This window comes from Pantherophis guttatus, chromosome 4 (genome assembly GCF_059756535.1).
Source record: "Pantherophis guttatus breed Tessera chromosome 4, ASM5975653v1, whole genome shotgun sequence".
NCBI lineage: Eukaryota > Metazoa > Chordata > Lepidosauria > Squamata > Colubridae > Pantherophis > Pantherophis guttatus.
Window position 1 is genome coordinate 17775148 of NC_142066.1, and position 25203 is coordinate 17800350.

At 35.0% G+C, this 25203-nt stretch overlaps 2 protein-coding genes and 1 pseudogene across 2 annotated transcripts; 1 reads left to right on the plus strand and 2 right to left on the minus strand.

The window, feature by feature from the left end:
* Positions 1 to 1733: 1733 nt before the first annotated feature.
* Positions 1734 to 2906, plus strand: LOC148113813 (uncharacterized; annotated as a pseudogene).
* Positions 2907 to 8400: 5494 nt separating this feature from the next.
* Positions 8401 to 18541, minus strand: LOC132710332 (vomeronasal type-2 receptor 26-like). Its single transcript, XM_087893406.1, has 7 exons — positions 18430 to 18541; positions 15935 to 16136; positions 14962 to 15253; positions 13596 to 14477; positions 11919 to 12146; positions 10906 to 11032; positions 8401 to 9357 (listed from the first exon to the last, which is right to left on the minus strand). Exons 1-7 carry the CDS (start codon positions 18539 to 18541, stop codon positions 8459 to 8461), a joined length of 2742 nt encoding a protein of 913 aa, XP_087749532.1. The 3' UTR covers positions 8401 to 8458.
* A 2742-nt stretch (positions 18542 to 21283) lies between these two features.
* LOC148113814 (vomeronasal type-2 receptor 26-like) lies at positions 21284 to 25078 on the minus strand. Its single transcript, XM_087894454.1, has 2 exons — positions 24952 to 25078; positions 21284 to 22239 (listed from the first exon to the last, which is right to left on the minus strand). The coding sequence occupies exons 1-2, from the start codon at positions 25040 to 25042 to the stop codon at positions 21338 to 21340; spliced, it is 993 nt and encodes a 330-aa protein (XP_087750580.1). The 5' UTR covers positions 25043 to 25078; the 3' UTR covers positions 21284 to 21337.
* Between the last annotated feature and the right edge of the window lie 125 nt (positions 25079 to 25203).

Below are 25203 nucleotides of genomic sequence, written 5' to 3' on the forward strand. Positions count from 1 at the left end.
GTAATTGCAGGCAGCTGGTCTTAATAACAGGGTGCTTTAGACCACTGTACTGCCAAGGCTCTTTTGTTTTAGATTTGGCAGTTGTGTTCCTCCAACACTTTCATGAATAAAAATTTAAGAGAAGTTGTGCAAAATCTATCAATCTTTGTTTGTCTTAATCATCCCTTAATTACTTTGTGGCTTCCTTTCCTTTATGAATTAGGACATTTTATGCAATCTATTATTTTAAATTCAGAATAGGAACTGATTTATATATTAAGAATGTTCTGTGAATTCAGCAAGTAATATTTGGTGCACCCGGAATTTTCTAGTCCATTTAATTTGAATATGGTTCTCCATCCTCATAACCATGCAATTGAAGAAGGAGTGACTGTTAATATATGTTTCTTTGATTTCAAAATAAAGTTGAAAGAAAAATGTTCCTCTTTTTTTTTCTCCCTGGATTTTTTTTTATTTTTTATTTTATTATTTACATATACTTATATTGAATACAGTGTGACCATCCTGGCGATTCATCCACCATAAAAAAACAAGGTGAAAGACAAATAACATATATACGACTTACACAGTGTTAGTATTGTACAATTATTATTTTTTTTTATTGAAAAAGTTTTCAAATACAAATTTTCCCCCTTTTTTTCCCTCCCCTCCCCCTCCCTAACCCCCCCTCCCCACCCATCCCCCCCTGTGACTTCTTCGTAACAAAAAACCTAATTCATAACAGATTACTTACTCCCTCCTCTAAATACTGACCTTTACTTACTAAAAATATTATTAATATTATAACATCCCCCTTTATCCATACATTTCAGAAAAGAAAAAAAAAAGAAAAAAACATTATACTATAACATTGTAGAATAACTTCTAATTTAACATAATAGTATTATAACTCCCAATTTGGCAATAATCTGCCTTTTTTCTCCTCTCCCAAACTTATATCTATATATTATTACAACAATTCAAAACCACCTTCCACTTTAAGACTATACGATAAGTCCTACTTTAACATTTAATCTTCTATATATATTGCATGGATGGATTGATGGATGGATGGATGGATGGATTAAAAACATCCCGGCAAAGTGATATCATTTGTGCTATCTCCATAACTGACCCCATGGTATTGTTCCTTGAAACTGGGTTTACATAATTTGTTTTTTAATAGTTTGACTTATTGATTTTGCAAAGTTCATATACAATGATCACCTCCTGCTTTCATACAGTGATCAAACACTGATTTGAGAAGCCACTTCCTTTCCACAAAACAAGAACACAACAAGAAGAAAAAACACCACACCTCTCTGTTGTTTTGCTCATCCCTAGGACAAACCCCACTGAAACCAAGCTGTTCACATCTACCTCCATCATCACTCATTGTAGACTATCCATTGTGATTTCCTATCTTTCAAATAAATTCCAGCCTTCTTAGTGGAAATCAGGCACATTCTTAAAATGCAAAAGAACACTATGTTGAAAAAATATATATGAAAAAAATATGAAAATAAACATAGAAAAGGTGGCTTCCCATCTTCAATTCAGTAGTTATTCATTTTGCAGCAATATCTCCCCAATAGTGACAATTTTAATTCCTCCCATTTTAACATCATGTTCTTAATGTGTTTATTCTTTCAATAAGAAATCATATATATTTGTATGGAATTTCTGTCAGAAAATGTAGTAATAAAGGTTATAATAGAGAGCACATCAAAACAACATATGGGCAAAAATGGTGCATGAACTGTAACAGGGCGTGAAAGTGAAAGTTATAGTGAAAGTGATAGTTAACATCATTAGCGCTTCTAAGGCTGTTTAAGATTACTGGATTCTACACCAAAGAAAGAAAGATTTAAAGTGGAAAAACTGCAGTTTGGACTGAAATTAAAGAAGTCATACAAATTCGGAATAAGGAAATAAGAGAAGATATAGTAATGGCATTTCAGGGTCTGGCAAAACACATTGAATTGTTGGATGAAAGAGTAGAAGAAATTAATCAGTCTAATCTGAATTTGGAAAATAAAATGGATGAAGTTCAGACCAAGGTGGATAGGGCAGACGATGAAGTGGTGATGCTACAATATAGAGTGATGGAATTTGCCCTGAGAGTAAGAGGTCTGAGAGAACACAATGGAGAGAACCTGAGAGAGATCTTTGCAGAGGCTTTTGCAAAGATAACTGGGGAGCAACAAGCAGATCTCTCATTGCAAATTGACAAAATATATCGTGTTAATTCCTTGTTTGTCAGACAGAATCAACTGCCAAGAGATATGGTGATTTACTTTACAATGAGGAGGACCCGAAATGAAATTTTACAAGCTTTCTATAAAAATAAACTTCAAATTGCAGGACAAGAGGTTTTAGTGCTGAAAGAAATTCCCCCCAAAATGTTGAGAAGCAGAAAGGAGTTTGCTTTTTTGGTGGATGAACTTAGAAATTGACAGATTCAGTTTAGATGGGATGTTCCAGCTGGACTGGATATGGGAGAAAGGTATTGTCTTAACACAATTTGGAAGGCAAGAGATTTTTATACTAATGTATTAAAGGCTGGATGCCCACCATCTCAGGAAATGAGGAGGAAAAAAGAAGAGCTGGCAATACAGGGACAGAAGGAAAGTAAACAGCCACAAGCTGCAGGAGAGACATCGCTTATTGAAGAAGATTTATTGCAATTTTTTGGTACTGATCAAGCTTTGGAAGTAGCAGAAAAAAGAGAAGAACCAAAAGATCAAAGGCAGACTCGCGCTGCAGCAAAGCGAAAAGAACAAGATTTAAAGATACAGCAAACCCAAATGAAAGCTCAAGAAGCTACAAAAACCGAAGCAGTGGGAGGAGCAAGGCCGAAGAGAAAGGTGCAGGAGGATCTTCAGCTGGCGCTCTTAAAGCTTCAAGGTGCCAAGAATGGTAACTAAATTTTTGACTTGGAATGTCAATGGTTTAAATTCACCACAAAAGAAAAAGAAAATATTTCATTATTTGAAACAGTTTAAAAATGATGGAATTTGCCTACAAGAAACACATATTAGAGTGACAGATCAAAAATATTTGATAAATTCTAGATTGGGGACACATTTTGTTGCATCTGCTTCAGAGAAGAAAAATGGTATAGTTATATACCTAAGGACAGATTTAACAGCCAAATTAATTGAGGCAGATGCTCAAGGAAGATATACTGCAATTGAATTCCTAATAGAAGGGAAGAAAACACTTTTAATTGGAGTATATGCTCCTAACCAACAGCAAGAAAAAATTTATAAGCTTTTGCATACCAAAATAATACAATGGGATTATAAATCGTGTATATTAATGGGTGATTGGAATGGAGTATTGGATACCCAAAAAAGGATTACTTCAAAATACCCAAAATCTTGCAAGATTGCCCAAATCTTTTTTTTGATATAATGGATGATATGGAGCTGAGAGATATCTGGCGGGAACGAAATGTTGAAGAAAAGGATTTTACTTTTTTTTTTCTGATAGACATCAATCCTTTTCTAGGATTGATTTTATATTAATCACTAATGATTTCTTCTCTAGGCTAAAGAAGATGAAGATATGTTCAAGAATTTTATCTGATCAAAGTCCAGTGTGGATGGAATTAGAGCAGGAAAATGGAGCTAGAAGGTCTGGAGGCTAAATGAAAATTTGTTTAGATATGAGGAAAATGTGAAAGAATGTAAAAAACAAATGAAAGAATTTTTTGCTATGAATATGCACAAGGGTACGCCTATGGAAATGGTTTGGGATGCAAGTAAAGCATATGTGAGAGGAACCTTAATACATTTGAATAATAAATATAGACGTAGACAAGAAAAGAAATGGAGGGACTTAGAAGAGGAAATAAAAAAGAAAGAGCAGGCACTTATATTAAATCCAACAGATAAGAAAATAAAGGAAACAATAAATTTGTTGCAAGGGCAGTTTAATATGTTGATGGCAGACCAAGTGGCAACTAACTTACAATATGCTTAACATAACACTTTTTGTAATGCAAATAAATCAGGTAGATGGTTAGCCTACTTGTTAAGGAAAAAACAAAAGCTATGTACTATAGAAAAAATAGAATACAAAGGTAAAGAGGTATATCAACAAAATATGATTAAAAAAGCTTTTTTAGAATTCTATACAAAGTTATATGCTAGTGATACAATTCAAGGCAAAGACATAGACAGATATTTACAGGAGGAGAATATCCCTGTAATTACACCAGAGCAAAGGGTAGGACTGAACCAACCAATAACTTCGGAAGAAATTATTTTAGCAATTAAACAGTTAAAGGGGGGTAAAGCTCCAGGCACAGATGGACTGACAGCTGTTTATTATAAAAATTTGCAGTTAGAAATGGTAGAACCGCTTAAGGAACTATTTTGTAAGATTCAAGCCGGAGGAGATGTATCCCCTTCCTGGAGAACAGCTTTTATTTCATTGATTCCAAAGGAGGATCAAGACCATAGTCAACCTAAGAATTATAGGCCAATATCGCTTTTAAATACTGACTATAAGATTTTTGCTAAAATATTAGCAAATAGGTTAATGGTAATTATGCAACAAATAATTCATAATGACCAATCTGGATTTATAAGTGGGAGACAAATGAAATGTAATGTAAGACAAATTGTAAATTTATTGGAATATTTGGAAAGGAACAATCAAGTCCCTGCAGTGCTTATCTTTTTGTATGCAGAGAAGGCATTTGAATTTTTATTTTATTTTTTTTATTTTACTTCAAATTTATATATTGGCAATTTTTATTGAAAATAATAGAAAAGATGCAATTTGGAGAATACTTTACACAATCTATTAGAGCAATATATCAGAGACAAACAGCAGAAATAATAATTAATGGTGGTTTAACAGAAATTTTTAAAATTGAAAAAGGAACAAGCCAGGGATGCCCTTTATCACCATTATTGTTTATTTTAACTTTGGAACCTTTATTGAATAAAATACGAGGGTCAAATAAAATAAAGGGAATTAAAATTAGACATAATGATTATAGATTAAGATCATTTGCAGATAACTTGGTTGTTACTTTAACTCAACCAGTACAATCAGCTACAGGTTTAATGGATATAATTAGCCAATATGGACAAATGTCTGGATTTAAAATAAATAAACAAAAAAACAAAGATAATAACTAAAAACATGATGGTAAAGCAAAAAGAAGAACTAGAAAGACTAACAGGATTTGAAATAGTAAAAAAGGTTTAATATCTAGGGGTATATATTACAGCCTCAAATGTAAAATTATATAAAAATAATTATGAATTGTTATGGCAAAAAATACAGAAAGAGATGGAGAATTGGGGAAAACTACAATTACCTCTGTTGGGAAGAATAGCAGCAATAAAAATGAATGTTTTACCTAGGTTTCTATTTTTGTTTCAAATGATACCAATACTCAAGAAAGACAAAAATTTGAGGGAATGGCAGAAGGGCATTAATAATTTTGTTTGAGCAGGGAAAAGACCGAGAATAAAGTTAAAAATAATGCAAGATATACGTGAAAGAGGAGGTCTTAAAATGCCTAATCTAAGATTATACTATGAAGCAGCTGTCCTAACAATAATTAGTGATTGGATCAATTCAACAGAAGAAAGAATATTGAACATTGAAGGATATGATTTGTTATATGGCTGGCATGCTTATTTATTATATGATAAAAAGGTGGATAAGACCTTTAAAAGCCATATATTAAGGAATGCCTTGTTACGAGTTTGGAAAAAGTATCAATATAAGTTAAATGATAAGATATCTATATGGGCAATACCCAGACATGTGATAGAGAATATAAGTGTAGAACAAAAGCAAGAGGTGATTACCTATAAAGAGCTTCTTAAAATGGAAGGGGGTGTATTGCAGTTAAAATCTTTAAATGCATTAAAAGAAGAAAGAATAATTCAAACTTGGTTTTAGTATGGTCAGTTGCAAGCTAGATGGAAAGAAGATCAGAGAACTGTTATCATGCAAAACAAGGAAAATTTGGTAAAACAAATTAAAGACCAAGGTCAAATGCATATAAAAGGATTATATAATATATTGATAGAAATAGATTCAGAAACGGAATTAGTTAAGGATTGTATGATAAAATGGGCACAAAACATTCAGGAACCAATAATGATGGAAACTTGGGAAAAAATATAGGTTAGCAATGTAAAATTTACGCAAGCACAAAATTTAAGAGAAAATTTTTATAAAATGTTCTATAGATGGCATTTAGATCCTAAAAAGTTGGCTGGTATGTATCCGAATTTGCAATCTAAGTGTTGGAGATGTGATTGTGATAATGCCACTTATTATCATATATGGTGGACTTGTAAAAAAGTTAAAGCATTTTGGATTAAAATATGGTGGATTATCCAAAATATTCTTAAAAAGAAGATAAAGTTTACTCCACAATAGTTTTTGCTGGGTATAATTACAGATTGTATGGTTATAGAGACTAAATTGATTTTAAATTTAATAACTGCAGCTAGACTTTTGGTGACGCAATATTGTAAGAAGGAAGATTTGCCTACTATTGAAGAATGGACATTAAAAGTAGCGAATCTGGCAGAAATGGCGAAGATTTCAGCATATTTGAAAGATCATTCACAAGAAAGAAATATATCGAAATGGAGAAGATGGATTGATTATATTCAAAACAAATGTCGGACTAAAAAATATCAAATAGCTTATGAATGAATAGAAAAATTAAGTGTATGTATATTTAATTAAGTAAAAGGGGAGTTAAAGTGTGAAGGGAGGGATAGGAATCCTTAGTTAATTAGCTTAGTTTAGCATATGATTGTTAATTGTTATACCCTGTATTTTGTTCTTGGAAGTTCGGGGGGGTGGGGGGGTAAGGAAGGGACAGGGGGATGGGGAAATACTTGTAAAAATTTTTTTTCTCTCTTTTTGTAAAACTCTTTAATAAAAAACAACAACAACATATGGGCTGGAATCTCTGGTTGTTTCAAATCACCAAGACAGGTTTGATCTGCAACAGCTGTATTATATTTCCTTTCCAACATTGCAGATGACATGGCATTAAAGCAGGTCAAAGAGAGAGGTCTGCATGATGTTCCACAGGTGGAGAATTTCAGGAAGAGTTTGCAATGAAGATGGTGAAGGAAATTCTTGTAGGGAGTTGTTTTCTCCTGTCATTTGAAAATACAGCACTGTCACGTTTTGACATTTTTTGATCAGCAGAAGGCCAAAGGAGTCTTCATTCTGTATTCCATTTATTCTTCATATTTTAATTTTTAAATAATCAGTAATATTCTGGCAATGTCTTAGAATACTAAAAGACAACAACAGAAAAGTCCTGAAATCTTTTGCTTCTTTAGCATCATACGAGGGAAGATGCATTCAATTCTTATTTCCTATCATCACCTGCTATTCCAGGTTTACACAAGCCAAGACCAAGAAAAAACACACCTTTCCACGTTTCATTAATTGAAAAACGGGAGGTCATCTGATAAATCACTTTGCTGAAATATAACTTTGAGACATTAGGTAAAGGTTCCCCTCGCACATATGTGCTAGTCGTTCCCGACTATAGGGGGCGGTGCTCATTTCCATTTCAAAGACGAAGAGCCACCAACTCAGCTGGGAGCGCTGTCCGAAGATGTCTCCGTGGTCATGTGGCTGGCATGACTAAACACCAAAGGCGCACAGAATACTGTTCCCACCAAATGTGGTCCCTATTTTTTGACTTGCATTTTTTAAGTGCTTTCGAGCTGCTTACTTGTCCCAGCTTCTCCAATGGCAGAAGCAGGGATAAGTAACGGGAGCTCAACCCGTTATGCGGCACAAGGGATTTGAACCGATGAACTGTCGACCTTTCGATTGACAAGCTCAGTGTCTTAGCCACTGAGCTATATCGTCTCATATGAATATATAACAACATAAATCGTTGATGTTAAGTCCTCTGTCCTTTTATCTCTTTGCTACTCTTCAGTTTTCCCTCTTGTTTCCCCCTAGTTTTTGTCCTAATTTTGGCATTACCTGTTTCTGATGATTGTTTCTGAAGATGTTTAATAAAGGTTTGTTCATTCAAACGATTGGCAATCTCAGTGTCATAGCCACTGAGCCACCACATCCCTCTTTTGAGACATTAGACCTGGGCTAATTTCAACTCTTTCAAAGACAAGTTGTTTCACAGACAAAGAAAACTATATAACAGGCTGATAAAAATGTTGTTAAGAATTTTAAAACATTCTTAAAAGAAGGAAGTTAAAGCTAAGAAAAATATAGGCTTTAACACAGTACATTTACCCCCAAAATAGTAAGTAGGCTCACTTAAGATGATTATTGTTCCTCAGGTAAATTTAATTAATTTAATTTAATTAATTTAATTTATATGCCGCCCTCTCCAAAGACTCAGGCTGGCATATAAATTGGGAATTGGTTGTATATCTTCACTCTGGGGCCTTACTTCTTTTGTATTGCTATATTAAAAACAGGAAATAGAGTTGTTTAATTATTTTTTTTGTCTTAGATGTTGCTTGCTATTCAACTCAGGCCTCAGTATGATGATATAGCATTTAGGGAAAAAGATGCACACAAGGAGCCCCCCACTGGATGCTATAATGGAGAAGATCTCCACAGCCACCATATGTTTTCCCCCTGTAGTCAGATAACTAGGAACAAAGGAGAGCCAAACACTGCAGAAAATCAACATGCTGAAGGTGATAAATTTGGCTTCGTTAAAAGAGTCTGGTAATTTCCTGGCAAAGAAAGCTACCGTAAAGCTGACAAGGGCTAAGAGGAACATGAAGCCCAAGACACAGTAGAACATGACAAAAGAATTTTCATTACATTCCAGAACAATGTTTTCTGCCATTAAGTGCATGTTGAAATCAGGGAATGGAGGAAAAGTCAAAAGCCAAACAGTACAAAGAACTACTTGAATGAAAGAGCAGAAAAATATAATGGAAATGGCCAATCTTTTCCCCGCCCATTTCCTCATTGTAGACTTTGGTTGGGTGGCCATGAAAGCTAAAATCACCACAATTGTTTTTGCTAACACGCATGATACAGCCACAGTAAAAATGACACCAAAAGCACTTTGTCGAAGGAGACAGGTTACTTTATGAGGTTTGCCAATAAATAGTAAAACACAAAGAAATGAAAACAGGAGAGAAATGAGAAGGATGTAGGTGAGGTTTCGGTTGTTGGCCTTGACGATGGGTGTATCCTGGTACTTAATGAAGATACCCAGCACCAACACTATGATAAAAGAGGAAGAAAGAGAACAAATGGCCGAAATGGACCCCAAAGTTTCCTCATATGTCAGAAATGTTACAGTTTTTGGAAGACATGAATTCTGTTCCTTGTTTGGATACTGATCTTCTGGGCATGGAAAACAGTCATCCATATCTAGGAAAAAAATCAGGTTAGAAACATAATTGTTCTAAAATTAAAGAATGAAAGAATATGAATGCACTGTTCTGAGGATAACCTGAAGTCTTGTTATCTTAGTCTGATCTCTTGAACCCTGTAACTGCTGGCATAATAAACATATGAGCTTTTCTTTTAGGTTAAATTTTACTAGTTGTAAAACTGAAAAACAGATTTTAATGATAAGACCAGCATTAGAAAACATTGTTGAAATATTTACACATATTTGTTTTTAACTCAGACTTTGGAAATCAATGAAGCTTCTTGAAATTTCTTTCTTTCTTTCTTTCTTTCTTTCTTTCTTTCTTTCTTTCTTTCTTTCTTTCTTTCTTTCTTTTTTTTGCAAATTGTTTACTATGATCATTTTATTTAATCTCAGAAGATCACCAGGATCTGCCAAGACAAGTCTGGAACTTAGATTTGCCACTCCAACTTCCATAACTTAACTAGCATACCAAATTGTTTTTCATGACTGAGGCAACATGAAATAAAAATGTGGGTAATGAAGAAATGAATAAATGGATCAAAGAGTCAGAGCATCTTTATTTGTCTCATTAAGTATGAAATTGACAAGTTTTGCATTGAAAGTATGGTAAAGTTTACAGAGGATTGAAAAGCCAGCTGTTCTCTTTCAGGGCTCCATCTACATTGTAGGAAGTAGAACCTTCCAATGGCATTGCAAATACAAAGGGAAAGGATGCATGAAAAAGGAAGGCTTGTTCATGACCCTGGTTTTCCTCCACAGAAAAAGTTATCAAAGAGCTCTGAGAAATAAGGATTATTTCCCTCTGATTTATTGCCATGTCCTTGTATAATAAACATTACTTATTGATTATGTGCAGTCAAGCTGGTGTCTATTCTTAGGGACCCATAAATAGATATTCTCCATTGAACATCTCCCTAATCTGGTCTTTCAGTTTTCCAACAGTGCACTCATTACCATTCTAAATGCAGCTACTCACTTTGCTAGTTCTCCAGATCTCCTCTACCCACATTAGAAAGCTTTCCATAAATATTTCTTTCTAATTCCATTGTTCCTTTTCTTTTTTTTTACAATCAATCAGATTGTTTAATTCAACATAGAAATGCCAAATAAAGCTGTGGAGAGCATAGGATTGTATCTCCAAAAGCGACTTGTGGTTTGCAGAAGCACAAAATTATATCCTCTCTACATCATAAAAACACACAGCTTTTTCATGGAATGACACGACAGTTTGAACTGCTGAAGATGGTTTTTATGCTGATGGTCTTCTGAAGCTGTTAATATAGAGTTGAACTCATCTCTGCACAGAATATCAACTGTTGCAGCATCCCACCACTGCCATTGTGTGAGTTACCCAGAGAAAAGAAATAGAGATCTTTCCACTGGGTGACAAAATAGTGTTAAGATGTGTATTCAGCTCATAGTATACACTTACACTACATCTATAAACTGTGAGAAAGTTTTGACTGCATAGAAGTAAATATCTACTGTACTTAATATCAATGCATTGTCCAAATTTGCATCACTTATCTTTCGTCACTCACCTATCAGATTGGAAATCTTCCTTTCTGGACAGTGAAGACATTCGTAACAGCAAAATGGCCTCCCTTCTATTTTGGTCTTAGCATAACCCACAGGGCAATAGTTATTACACAGAGAAAGTGGCCGGATCTGTTCATAAAGGATAGAAGAGAATGCTTTGCATTTTTCAAGTTTGTGCAGTATTTGTATTATCTACAAAGATCCTACTTTGTATCAGGTTTGGCGGGGAAACCTTGTGAGTGATGTCAATGAAAGGAAACAAGGGGAGGAAAATACCATGGTATTTACAGAGCTTGAGTTTACAGAACTGAGTTTTGCTGGGTATTTTTATTGATGCTAAGGTAAAAACATCCTTGAGTCAAGGTCATCTTCTACAGACATAAAAATACATCCATATAGCTCTCTTGACCATGGAACACAGGTAATTTACCTTGTCTTCTTTGTGTTCTTTTCAACTTTCTAGGGCCTTGGAATTTTCTAGTGTTCTGGTTAATAACTACCAACACAAATCACATTATTTAGTTTCTATCACCATCAACAAGATTTGTTAGATCAGGAGTATCAAATTTGTGTTGTTTCACAGCCCTGTGTTAGATGCTGATTCCTGCTGTGATATAAGATTATATATATTATATAATAATATGGGTTATATAATTCAGAGGGTTTTACGGAATAGATTCAAAGAGTTATACTAATTTTTGGAATTATTTTGGTTAGAATTCAATTATTCCACTTTTCAACACTATGAGTCTGTCAGTGTTTGTGTGTACACACAAAAGGTTTGTTTACATATTTATATTATTACATCACTTCTGAAGGTTTTTTTCTTTTTCTTTTTTAATGTGGTGGGAGTATTGTCAATTAAACAACCCATCCATTAAAATTCATTATTTCAAGTATTATTCCCTGCCATATCTTTTAGTATTTCAGTCAAGAGAAAGTAAGAAAAAAATCACTGGAACAAGTCATGTATATTGAGTCAAACTTTGATAACCTCATTCCGGATTATCCAAACCTGGTTGAACCTGCTTGGCCAAATGATAGTGTCTTCATCAATTTTTAATATATCCTCTTGGGAAGTCACAGATCCTATTCCACCAACTTTGACTTTCAAGAAGGATTTGTTTGGGAATGTGACCCAATTGATGACATCAAATCCAGCCTCTAGTTCTCCATTTTGATTGAAAGACAGTGCTTCTCCTGCAGTATTATTGAATGAGATGCTTCTTACAATTTGATTGAACTACAAAACAAAAAACAGAGACTAAAGGGAGGTGACAAACCATTCATCAGGATCTGTAAAGTGATGAAATATGGGAAAGAAAATATATTTTTTCATGCAAGCTATATTTAATGGAAGGGACAAACAGTGTCTACCATCCTATGTCATGTTCTCAATATATACAGTACAAGCATCCTTAAATCTTATAATCTGTGTTTTGGAAAACACTGGAAGGAAGGGGTTTTTTCCTCAGTTTGTGAGACATTCATTGGATTTCATTGGTGTGGAAGAAAGCAGCCAAGACAAATAGAATAGAATAGAATAGAATAACAGAGTTGGAAGAGAACTTGAGGGTTTTCTAGTCGAACCCCCAGCTTAGGCAGGAAACCCTACACCACTTCAGACAAATGGTTATCTAATCTCTTCTTAAAAACATCCAGTGTGGTAGCATTTACAACTTCTGGAGGCAACTTGATCGACTCATTAATTGTTCTTACTGTCAGGAAATCTCTCCTTAGTTCTAAGTTGCTTCTCTCCTTGATTAGCTTAGTAACACAATTTATACAATACATTCATAACCATTCTATTCTAAATTCAGACGTTCGGGAGAAATTCAGAAGGAGTATTGATTTTCTTTGGAAGTATGTTGTTTGGAAAACTTTTTAACTGAAAGAGTCAAACAAATGTAGAAACTCGGGATTCTACAATTAATTAAATGTTACAGCCAAATGCAGAAGAAAGAAATTTAATTGACTCACCATATTGTATTTCCATGCTGTCATTCAACCAATTCAGGAAATTCCCACTAGTCTCATAACAAAGTTAAAAGGGAGATAACCATAACTATTTAAATGCTTTTAGGTATAATATTGAAGAAAATGTCATCTAATAATTAAATTCAGTTACAAAACATCTTGAAAGATATAAAAAAGAAATAGAAACAGTAAAAAAAAATCAGGGTATTTAATGCATTGCAATACTGGAATATGGTTTTTGTTTGTTTAAGAGATATTAACATAAATGCAAAGCAGAAAGGAATATATCTAAAGGTATTCAGTATGAATCCTTGTGTGTTCATGAAAGGCATTTTGCTATCTTCCTGACCCCATCTGTTTTTTAGAATCTTATTTTATTGGGAGGAAATAAACTGTAACCAAAGCAAAATGATATTGAAGTAGATATTTTATATGGCCATTGTAGGATGTACAGACAAATGTACATATATGTGTGTGTGTGATATATGAAGAAATTGAGAAAAGAAAGGTTGACTGAAGGTTGACTCAGCCTTCCATCCTTTCTAAGGTAGGTAAATTGAGGACCCAGTTTGTGAGTGCAATAAGCTGACTTTGTATAAGTATACAAAAGTATGAAGGCTATTGCTTAACGCACTGTAAGCCGCCCTGAGTCTCCGGAGAAGGGCAGCATATAAATCAAATTAAAAAAAAAAAGCCCTATGATTTGAGACATTACCTTCCATGGATGTAGTTTGAGAAGTTCAGTAAGTCCTACAATGCCTATTCTTGCTCTATTTTTGAAGGTTGTTGAATAAGCAACATGTAATGCTTGTGCCAAAATGTAGACTGCATTGTAGATGCTATAGCTGTGGCCAGTCATGTCTGTTTCAAAAACGGATACAGGGAGGGTCTCTATCTTCTCATCACCAGTACAAATCGATTGACTGTCCATCCTGGAGTTGGTCTTCTCATCAACTAAAGTGCCTGAGAACACACATCCAAATGCCTCTTCCCAGAAAACCCTAATAAAATCATCTTCTTGTTTGAAGTTCGGTTTTATCATCTGAAGAAATTCCCGAAACCCTAGGACTTCTCTTGAATGAACTGCAAAGGATAGAGCCCCATGGAGAAAATCTAGGTCTTCCCACCTCTGGAAGGGAAGAGACGTGAAATCCATCTGAGCTGTCATAATCCAGATTTTACTCTTTAGTTGTAATGGTATCTCTTCAAATTTGGACATAGAGGGAAACATTCTCAAAATTATCATTATATCAATTTCACCTTGAATTAAAACTGCATTGACTGTGCTGTTCATGACTATGCTGTACATTTGCATCCCTTCTTTCACCATAGTAAGAATGTCAGTAGAATAAGAAATTTTGGGAAATCTTTCAATGAAATCAAAGCAAATCCCATTTTGGGCAAATATTGGTATCACGTTTTGTACAAACTTCTCCCCGTTGTGATTATTCACAGATAGTACCCCAATCCACGTCCATTTAAAATGCTGCAGTAGCTGAAGGATTCCCTCATAATGAAGGTCCATATTTGGAAACATTTGGTGATAGAAACCAGCCTGTTTCTCCTTATTTGTCACTGGAGCAGAGCCATACATAAACTATAGAAAATATAGAAGGATTCAGAAAGGAGACAATAGGCTTTGATTTTTTTTTAAGTGCATTAATGTATTTTTTTCTCATTATAGTTCACAAAACAAAAGTTTAGTTCCATTACATATTAACAGGCTTATATTTGGCATTTGAGTCTTCTAACACTTTCAAGCATAATCCATAATCTTTTAAGACTAGTTGTACCCAATTTATCTTTTCTTTTCTTTTCTTTTCTTTTTTTTGCCTCAATTTTGCTTTGATTTCTTTGGGGCTTCCTTTCCTGTATAAACCTTCATGTTAAGTGCAGTCTATTGTTTAAGCCCTGATTAGAAATAGATGAGGTTTGCCATCCTCACATGCATCATCCAACTATTAACAAGAAAATGTTCCTCTTGATTTCAGTAAGTGTTTATTTATGTCAGCAATCAATTTGTACCAAAATGAAATGAGAAATTTAACTGGATTGTATCCATACTCCACATACATGGTTACCTGAGAAAATTTGTAGATGTGTAGAATGATGGCCATATGAAGACATACGTCAGTGTCAGGTCCTCCAATCATTGCTACTGGATATTTCTGAATGTCACAGTTGTAATTAGGAATTAATCTGCCTTTAGAAGAAAGGAGTTCCATTGAGGCATGGTACATCCACTTTGGAGTAAAATGGCTGTTATAGATTTGAAAGCCCAGGGTAACATTGGGTAAAATATAGGGATTAGTATTGATCTCCTTAACAGCAAATATTAAAGCCAGGATATGTTGGTAAATCTGTGTTATGACCCTGAAGGGAGAGGTACATGATATGCTGTAACTCGTTTCTTGTAGAATATGATATCTATTTTGCCTCTCCTTTCAAATATACTGTAATATAAGGAGTTGATCCAATTTATATATGTAAGAAGCAATAATTCAAACATAATGTGAGGAGGTGGTTCAATCCACGTATGAAAGAAGCAATCAGGAGGGGAACAATGACAAAACCTAACTGGACAGAAAGAAACATCCATTCTCTAACATTCTTTGCTTGGAATTTGATGATCGAACATCAATCAAGCAGATAAAGGCACCAAATATGGAAAGTACATAAAATGATTATGCATATGTAGGGGTACTGTAAATATACAGATATATCATATATAGCCAGCAATTATTTCATGCTCTACCGATGACTCAAGACTACATGGTGAATTTGATGCAACCTGTCAGCATACATGTAACTATATCATATGCATAATATAATTCATAAAATGCCCTTTCACTTAGTCACCTTCAGGTCTATTTGACATATATCTCTCTGACCATAACTGAATATTTACACGAATTTGATGCAAGACATCAGCATACATGTTGTTGTGTTATATGCACAATACAATTCAAATAATGCACTTTCACTCACTCATTTCACTCAATCATCTTCAGGTCTATTTGACATATCTCTCTCTGGCCATAACTCAATACTTACATACTTTCCTCAAAGAGGTTGCTAGAAGGAGGTGCCTTAAAGTCCATCATTGTATAAAACAGGAAGATCTGAGAAATGATGCTAGCAAAGTGGATGTCCCCTGACTGGTATTGCTTGTGGAGAAGAGGCAGAGGATCTGTAGTGCTGCATTTACTATGAGAATGGTGACACATTCCTTGTAGACAAAGCATTGATAGGAATGCTATGGACATAATACATAGAAGAAAACAATTCATTCTTCAATGCATGTCACCTTTCTCCAGCTCGTTTTCTCCTTCGAGATATTTAATTTATGTTGAAAAGAAAAGTTGCTGCCTGTTTCTTTGCTTGTCTATATACTTTATTTCTGTGTTTATGGAGAAATTGGAAAGCTCAGACTTTGAGATAAAAATCACATGTGGTCAAGCAGTAGCTAACTGGAATTGCAGATGGGGATGTTTCAGGGGCAGGTATTAACAGATTTTGATCTATTTGAGGTTTCTGCCTGTCTTCTGATTATATTTTTCCCTGTCTTTTTGTTTATACTTGTTATTACTTTTGAGATAACCATCAACTCCCAAGTCCTGAGGGACCTTGAACAAGAAGGAACAGTTTGTTTGTCATGTCTCAAAAAACAAAACAAAAAACCCTCTACTTGACACCAAGCAATAATGGGATTTGACAGCAAACCTCAAAGCAGCAAGGATGAAAAAGATAATTAAATGTAGGCATGAAAGTCTAAGTTATTTGCAATGTTGTATTTATAACAGTGAAGGGGGAGTCTCTGTGAAGTCCATAGAAAATAAATGTCACACATTGATGGATGGATGGATGGATGGATGGATGGATGGATGGATGGATGGATGAGTGAATGATTTTTTTTAAAATGAGAAATCCTGGCAAAGTAATAGCATTTGTACTACCTCCATAACTGATCCCATGGTATTGTTCCTTGAAACTGGGTTTACATGATTTGTTTTTTAATAGTTTGACTTAATTGATTTTACAAAGTTCATATACAATGATCAACTCCTGATTTCATATGGTGATCAAACACTGATTTCAGGAGCCACTTCCCTTCCACAAAGCAAGAAAACAACAAGAAGAAAAAAACACCACACCTCTCTGTTGTTTTGCTCATCCCTAGGACAAACCCCATTGAAGCCAAGCTGGTCACATCTGCCCCTCCCCCCCCGTTGGAGACTCTCCAGTGTGATTTCCTATCTTTCAAATGAATACCAGACTTCTTAGTGGAAATCAGACACATTCTTAAAATGCAAAAGAACACTATGTTAAAAAAATATTTAAAAATATGAAAATAAACTTTTAAAAGGTGGTTTCCCATCTTCATTTCAGTAGTTATTCATTTTGGAGCAATACCTCCTTAATAGTGACAATTATATTTTTTTTATTTTTTATAAAAAACATTATTAGAAAGTACAAACAAACAACAACAAAACATACGAATACAAACAAGTAAACAAAAATCAGGTATACATTCTCTTTTCAAATTTGTCACATTGGTAATCGATATTTTTGTTTATACCTTTACTTTTTCTTATTTTAACCTATTTCTTATATCTATATTCCTAATACATCATTTCATATCTTCTCTTAATCAATATTTTTAATTAACTATTAACCTAAATTGGTACTTAATGTTCATATCTATAATTTATATCTTCTCGTTTATTTCTTTATCTTTTTTCTTTTCTTTCCTCCAACCACCATTTCTCCCATACTAAATAATAATCATTTTCCTCTTTTCCTTGTATTTCCTTTGTGAGTTTGTCCATTTCTGCACATTCCATAATTTTACTGATCACTCTGTCTTCTGTTGGTATATCATTATTCTTCCAATTTTGGGCATAGATTATTCGTGCTGCTGTTAAAATATGGATGATTAAATATTTTATTTCCTTTTCATATTGTCCTATAATTATTCCTAATAAAAAAGTTTCTGGCCTCAATTCTATTTTTTGGTGTATGATTCCTTTTAATTGTTTTCTAATCATTTGCCAATATTCTTTTGCTTTCTGACAGGACCACCACATATGGTAATAGGTTCCTTTTTAGAGCTTGCATTTCCAGCATTTTGGGGAGATATTCGGGAACATCCTTGCCAGTCTGACCAGTGGGAGGTGCCACCTATAGAACATTTTGTATATGTTTTCTTTATAGGGTACAGACATTGTTAGTTTATAATTTATTGTCCATAATTTTCCCATTTTTCCAATTCAATATTATATATGAAATTTCTCGCCCAAATTATCATATTTTTGTTAACCACTTCTTCTTCTAATTTGTATCTTAATAGGTAATTGTAAGGTTTTTTTTATCAATTTATCATCTGTCCCTTGTAAAATTTTATCTAATTCATATTGACCTTTTTGGAATCCAAATTGTGCCGAATCTGTCTTATATCTAGATTTTATTTTCAAGTATGATTTTGTTTGAAATGTAATTTATTTGAGATGACCTCGAAACCTGACATGGCCACCAATCAATGTCTGTACCCATTTCTTTCAGTTCTTGTCTCGATCTTAATTCCCCTTGGTAGTTTAGCAGTTCTTTGTAGGTTTTCATTTTGGCAGTGTCCATGGCATTAGGGTAAATCTGTGCCTCCATAGTCGATAGCCATTCCGGAATTTTATCGTAGTATGTCTTTTTTATCCCCTGCCATGTCTGGAACAATGCTTGTCTAATGATGTGTTTTTGAAAATATCCATGTTGCTTGTCTTTTCCCTCCCACAAGAATGTGTGCCATCCTCTTTGGAGATGAAATCCTTCTACTGTCAGTATTCTTTTATTTTTGAGTTCTATCCAGTCTTTAATCCAAATCAGTGATGATGCTTTATAGTATGTCTCCCAGTCTGGTAGTGCTAGTCTTTAATCCAAATCAGTGATGATGCTTTAGAGTATGTCTCCCAGTCCGGTAGTGCTAGTCCTCCTCTCTCCCTTGTGTTTTATTTTAATGCTTGCTTTCTTCCCCCACCAGATATAGTTTGCAATTAATTTATTGAAATAGTTAAAGAAATTCTTCCCCGGTTTTATTGGAATCACTTGGAATAGATATAAGATTCTGGGTAGTATGTTCATTTTAATTGAAGCAATCTTTCCAAGGAATGATAGTTGTAGTTTATTCCAAATTTCTAAATCTTTTTTTTATTTGTCTTGTCAATTTATTGTAGTTATCTTCCCTAATCGATGATCCTTTGTTGGTAAGCCATATTCCTAGATATTTTACCTTTTTTGTTGTCTGAATACCCATTTTGTCTTCTAATTCCTTCTCTTGTTGATTAGTAAGGTTTTTCGTTACTGCCTTTGTTTTTTTGCTTGTTTATTTTAAGTCTGGCTACCCTCCCATATTCTTCTATTTTTGCTAATAGTTTAGTTCCTGTTACTATTGGTTGTTCTACTATAAAAACCATGTCATCGGCGAAGAATTGAAGTTTGTACTCCTCCTTTTTGACTCTCAGACCTTTTATGTCTTTATCTCTTCTAATTTCATTTAATAATGTTTCTAGGGATAGTAAATTAAATTTAAAAGGTGGCATCCCATCTTCATTTCAGTAGTTGTTCATTTGCAGCAATGCCTCCTTAATAGTGACAATTTTAATTCCTCCCATTTTAATATCACCTTCTTAATATGTTTATTCTTTCAATAAGAAATCATATATATTTGTATGCATGTGCGTATGTGTATGTGTGAAACAGAAAATGTGGAATTTCTGTCAGAAAATGAAGTTATAAAGGTTGCAATAGAAAGGACTGGAATCTTGGCTGGAATCTTTGGTTGTTTCAAATCACCGAGACAACTTTGCTCCGCAACAGCTGTATTATATTTCCTTTCCAACATTGCAGATGGCATGGCATTAAAGCAGGTCAAAGAGAGAGGTCTGCATTGTGTTCCACAGGTGGAGAATTTCAGGAAGATTTTGCAATGAAGATGGTCTAGGAGATTCTTGTAGGGAGTTGTTTTCTCCTGTTAGTCATTTGAAAATACAGCATTACCATGTTCCGGAATTTTTTGATCAGCAGAAGGCCAAAGGAGTCTTCGTTCTGTATTCCATTTATTCTTCATATTTTAATTTTTAAATAATTAGTTATATTCTGGCAATATATAACTTTGAGATATTAAATAAAGGTAAAAGTTCCCTTCGCACATATGTGTTAGTTGTTCCCAACTATAGGGGGCAGTGCTCATTTCCATTTCAAAGCCGAAGAGCCAACACTGTTTTGTATTCCATTTATTCTTCATATTTTAATTTTTAAATAATCAGTAAAATTCTGGCATTGTCTTAGAATACTAAAAGACAACAACAGACAAGTCCTGAAATCTTTTGCTTCTTTAGCAACATACGAGGGAAGATGCATTCAATTCTTATTTCCTATCATCACCTTCTATTCCAGGTTTACACAAGCCAAGACCAAGAAAAAGCACACCTTTCCACGTTCATTAATTGAAAAACGGAAGGTCATCTGATAAATCCCTTTGCTGAAATATAACTTTGAGACATTAGGTAAAGGTAAAGGTTCCCCTCGCACATATGTGCTAGTCGTTCCCGACTCTAGGGGGTGGTGCTCATCTCCATTTCAAAGACAAAGAGCCACCAACTCAGCTGGGAGCGCTGTCTGAAGATGTCTCCGTGGTCATGTGGCTGGCATGAGTAAACACCAAAGGCACACAGAATGCTCCTATCTTACCACCAAATGTGGTCCCTATTTTTCTACTTGCATTTTTTAAGTGTTTCAAACTGCTAGGTTGGCAGAAGCTGGGACAAGTAACAGGAGATCAACCCATTATGAAGCACTAGGGATTCAAACTGCTGAACTGCTGACCTTTTGATTGACAAGTTCAGCATCCTAGCCACTGAGCCTCCTTGTCCCATATAAATATATAACAATGTAAATTGTTGATATTAAGTCCTCTGTCCTTTTATCTCTTTGCTACTCTTCAGTTTTCCCTCTTGTTTCCCCCTAGTTTTTGTCCTAAATTGGCCATCACCTGTTTCTGATGATTGTTTCTGATGATGTTTAATAAAGGTATGCTGTATTGTTTGTTAGTTCAAATGATTGGCAAGCTCAGTGTCTTAGCCACTGAGCCACCGCGTTCTTCTTTTGAGACATTAGACAAGGGCTAATTCCAACTCTTTCAAGAAACAAGTTGTTTCACAGACAAAGAAAACGAATATAACATGCTGATAAAAGTGTTGTTAAGAATTTTAAAACATTCTTAAAAGAAGAAAGTTAAAGCTAAGGAAAATATAGGCTTTAAGACAGTACATTTACCCACAAAATAGTAAGTAGGCTCAGTTAAGATGATTATTGTTCCTCAGGTAAAAATGGGAAAGGGTTGTATATCTTCACTTTGGGGGCTTACTGCTTTTATATTGCTATATTAAAAACAGGAAATAGAGTTGTTTAATTATTTTTTTGTCTTAGATGTTGCTTGCTATTCAATTCAGGCCTCAGTATGATGATATAGCATTTAGGGAAAAAGATGCACACAAGGAGCCCCCCACTGGATGTTATAATGGAGAAAATCTCCACAGCCACCATATATTTGCCCCCTGTAGTCAGATAACTAGGAACAAAGGAGAGCCAAACGCTGCAGAAAATCAACATGCTGAAGGTGATAAATTTGGCTTCGTTAAAAGAGTCTGGTAATTTCCTGGCAAAGAAAGCTACAGTAAAGCTGACAAGGGCTAAAAGGAACATGAAGCCCAAGACAAAATAGAACATGAGAAAAGAGTTTTCATTACATTCCAGAATAATTTCTTCTGCCATTAAGTGCATGTTGAAATCAGGGAATGGAGGAAAAGTCAACAGCCAGACAGTACAAAGAACTACTTGAATGAAAGAGCAGAAAAATACAATGGAAATGGCCAATCTTTTCCCCACCCATTTCCTCATAGTAGACTTTGGTTGGGTGGCCATGAAAGCTAAAATCACCACAATAGTTTTTGCTAACACACAGGATACAGCTACAGTAAAAATGACACCAAAAGCACTTTGTCGAAGGAGACATGTTACTTTATGAGGTTTGCCAATAAATAGTAAAGCGCAAAGAAATGAAAACAGGAGAGAAATGAGAAGGATGTAGGTGAGGTTTCGGTTGTTGGCCTTGACGATGGGCGTATCCTGGTACTTAATGAAGATACCCAGCACCAACACTATGATAAAAGAGGAAGAAAGAGAACAAATGGCCGAAATGGACCCCAACGTTTCCTCATATGTCAGAAATGTTACAGTTTTTGGAAGACATGAATTCTGTTCCTTGTTTGGATACTGATCTTCTGGGCATGGAAAACAGTCATCCATATCTAGGAAAAAAATCAGGTTAGAAACATAATTGTTTTAAAATTAAACTGAAAGAATATGAATGCACTACTCTGAGGATAGCTCAGTTTTGTTATCTCAGTCTGAGCTCTTGAACCCTGTAACTGCTGGCATAATAAGCATATGAGCTTTTCTTTTAAGTTAAATTTTATTAGGAGTAAAACTGGAAAACAGATTCTAACTATAAGACCAGCATTAGAAAACATTATTGAAACATTTACATGTATTTGTTTTTAAGTCAGACTTTAAAAATCGATGAAGCTTCTTGATTTATTATTATTATTTTTTTGCAAATTTTTATTATGACCATTTTATTAAATCTCAGAAGGCTTGACCAGTAAAAGGTCACCAGGATCTGCCAAGACAAGACAGGAACTTAGGTTTGCTTCCAGCTTCCATAACTTAACCACTATACCAAATTGTTTTCAATGACTAAGTCGACATGAAGTAAAAATGTGGGTGATGAAGAAATGAAGAAATGGATAAAAGAGTCAGAGCGCCTTTATTTGTGTCATTATGTATGAAATAGACAAGTTGTGCATTGGAAGTATGGTAAGAAAGTTTACAGAGGATTGAAAAGCCACCTGTTCTCTTTCAGGACTTCACCTACATTCTATGAAGTAGATCCTTCCAATGGCATTGCAAATACAAAGGGAAAGGATGCATGAAAAAGGAAGGCTTGTTCATGACCCTGGTTTTCCTCCACAGAAAAAGTTATCAAAGAGTTCTGAGAAATAAGGATTATTTCCCTCTGATTTATTGCCATGTCCTTGTATAATAAATATTACTTATTGATTATGTGCAGTCAAGCTGGTGTCTATTCTTAGGGATCCATAAATAGATATTCTCCATTGAACATGCCCCTAATCTGGTCTTTCAGTTTTCCAACAGTGCACTCATTACCACTCTAAATGCAGCTACTCACTTTGCTAGTTCTCCAGATCTCCTCTACCCTTCTTCCTCTACCCACATTAGAAAGATTTCCATAAATATTTCTTTCTAATTCCATTGTTCCTTTTTTTTCTTTTTTTTTACAATCAATCAGATTGTTTAATTCAACATAGAAATGCCAAATAAAGCTGTGGAAAGCATAGGATTGTATCTCCAAAAGCGACTTGTGGTTTGCAGAAGCACAAAATTATGTCCTCTCTACATCCTGAAAACACACAGCTTTTTCATGGAATGACATGACAGTTTGAACTGCTGAAGATAGTTTTTATGCTGATGGTCTTCTGAAGCTGTTAATATAGATTTGAACTCATCTCTGCGCAGAATATCAACTGTTGCAGCATCCCACCACTGCCATTGTGTGAGCTACCCAGAGAAAACAAATAGAGATCTTTCCACTAGGCAACAAAATAGTGTTAAGATGTGTATTCACATCATAATATACACTTACACTACATCAGGGGTGAAATCTAAATTTTTTTGCTACCGGTTCTGTGGGCGTGGCTTAATTAGTGGGCGGGGCTTGGTGGTAAGGTGACTGGGAGCATGTGGCTTGTTGGTCAGGTGGGCATGGCCAAGTCAATGTCACTTCTTTGCCCTTTTTTAACCTACAAAACACAACACAACACAACTGGCTCACCCACAATGTAAAAGCAGCTGTGCTAGACCCAAAATGGTGCCTGCAACAAGGAGGAACCTCACACAGCCACAAAAAGCCCCAAAAAACAACTTTCACACTTTACACACACACAACACAACACAACACAACACAACTGGCTCACCCACAATGTAAAAGCAGCTGTGCTAGACCCAAAATGGCGCCTGCAACAAGCAGGAACCTCACAGAGCCACAAAAAGCCCAAAAAACCAACTTTCACACTTCACACATACAAAATTCCTCATACAGCTTTGTGAGATTTTGTGTGTTTGTGTAGTTAGAGTGAAACACTACAGAAACACACTAAATCTCAGAAAGCTGCACAAATATTATTTTATTTTATTTTTATTTTTATATAAAAGCAGCTAAATTTAAAACTCCCTAAACTTTAAATGGCTAGGTCTAAAAAAAGAACAACTAAAAAAAAAAAACTCAATTAACTATTTTTTTAAAGCTCCCAAAGGGGAAAAAAAACTTATCCAATAGAACAGGGGTCTCCAACCTTGGCAACTTGAAAACTTGTAGACTTAAACTCCCAGAATTCCTCAGCCAGCTTTGCTTTGCTGGCTGAGGAATTCTGGGAGTTGAAATCCACAACTGCCTGCCTGCTTGATTGCAGGCAGGGAGATTCAGTTGCTTGCTGATGCAATGGATTTGCAGGGATTACAGCAAGGCATTGTGACCAGCAGCTAAAGTAAGCAAGCTGAGGGGGTCAGAGCCATTTAAAAGAAAAAAAGTTTTTTTTCTTTTACATGGCTCTGGTGATCCAAGCTGAGTTGCCTGATTAGCAGGCAACTCAGCTGGGATCGTGAGAGCTTGGCTGGTCAGAGCCATTTAAAAGAAAAAAAAGGCTCTGATGATCACGCAGCTCAGTTGGGCATGGGAGGCGGTGGCAGGGATTTTTCCTACCAGTTCTCTGAACTGCCCGCCGCCATCGCTACCTACTCGCCCGAGCCAGTCCGAACCAGGAGCATTTCACCACTGTACTACATCTATAAACTGTGAGAAAGTTTTGGCTGCATAGAAGTAAATACTGTATTTAATATCAATACATTGTCCAAATCTGCATCGCTTATATTTCGTCACTCACCTATCAGACTGGAAATCTTCCCTTCTGGACAGTGAAGACAATCGTAACAGCAAAATTGCCTCCCTTCTATTTTGGTCTTAGCGTAACCCATAGGGCAATAGTTATTACACAGAGAAAGTGGCCGGATCTGTTCATCAAAGATAGAAGAGAATGGTTTGCATTTTTCAAGTTTGTGCAGTATTTGTATTATCTACAAAGCTCCCACTTTGTATCAGATTTGGGGGGAAAGCCTTGTGAGTGATGTCAATAAAA

Bases quoted from the DNA above. Each gene is read 5' to 3' on its own strand.
- LOC148113814 (XM_087894454.1), bottom strand. From the start codon at position 25,042: ATGGGTTACGCTAAGACCAAAATAGAAGGGAGGCAATTTTGCTGTTAC. The intron at 22,240-24,951 runs GTGAGTGACGAA...TTTTTTTCCTAG, and splicing joins GAAGATTTCCAGTCTGATAG to ATATGGATGACTGTTTTCCA.
- LOC132710332 (XM_087893406.1), bottom strand. From the start codon at position 18,541: ATGGAGGCACAGATTTACCCTAATGCCATGGACACTGCCAAAATGAAA. The intron at 16,137-18,429 runs GTACAGACATTG...TTATGTCCATAG, and splicing joins ACAAGAACTGAAAGAAATGG to CATTCCTATCAATGCTTTGT. The intron at 14,478-14,961 runs GTAACCATGTAT...TATTTTCTATAG, and splicing joins ACATCTACAAATTTTCTCAG to TTTATGTATGGCTCTGCTCC.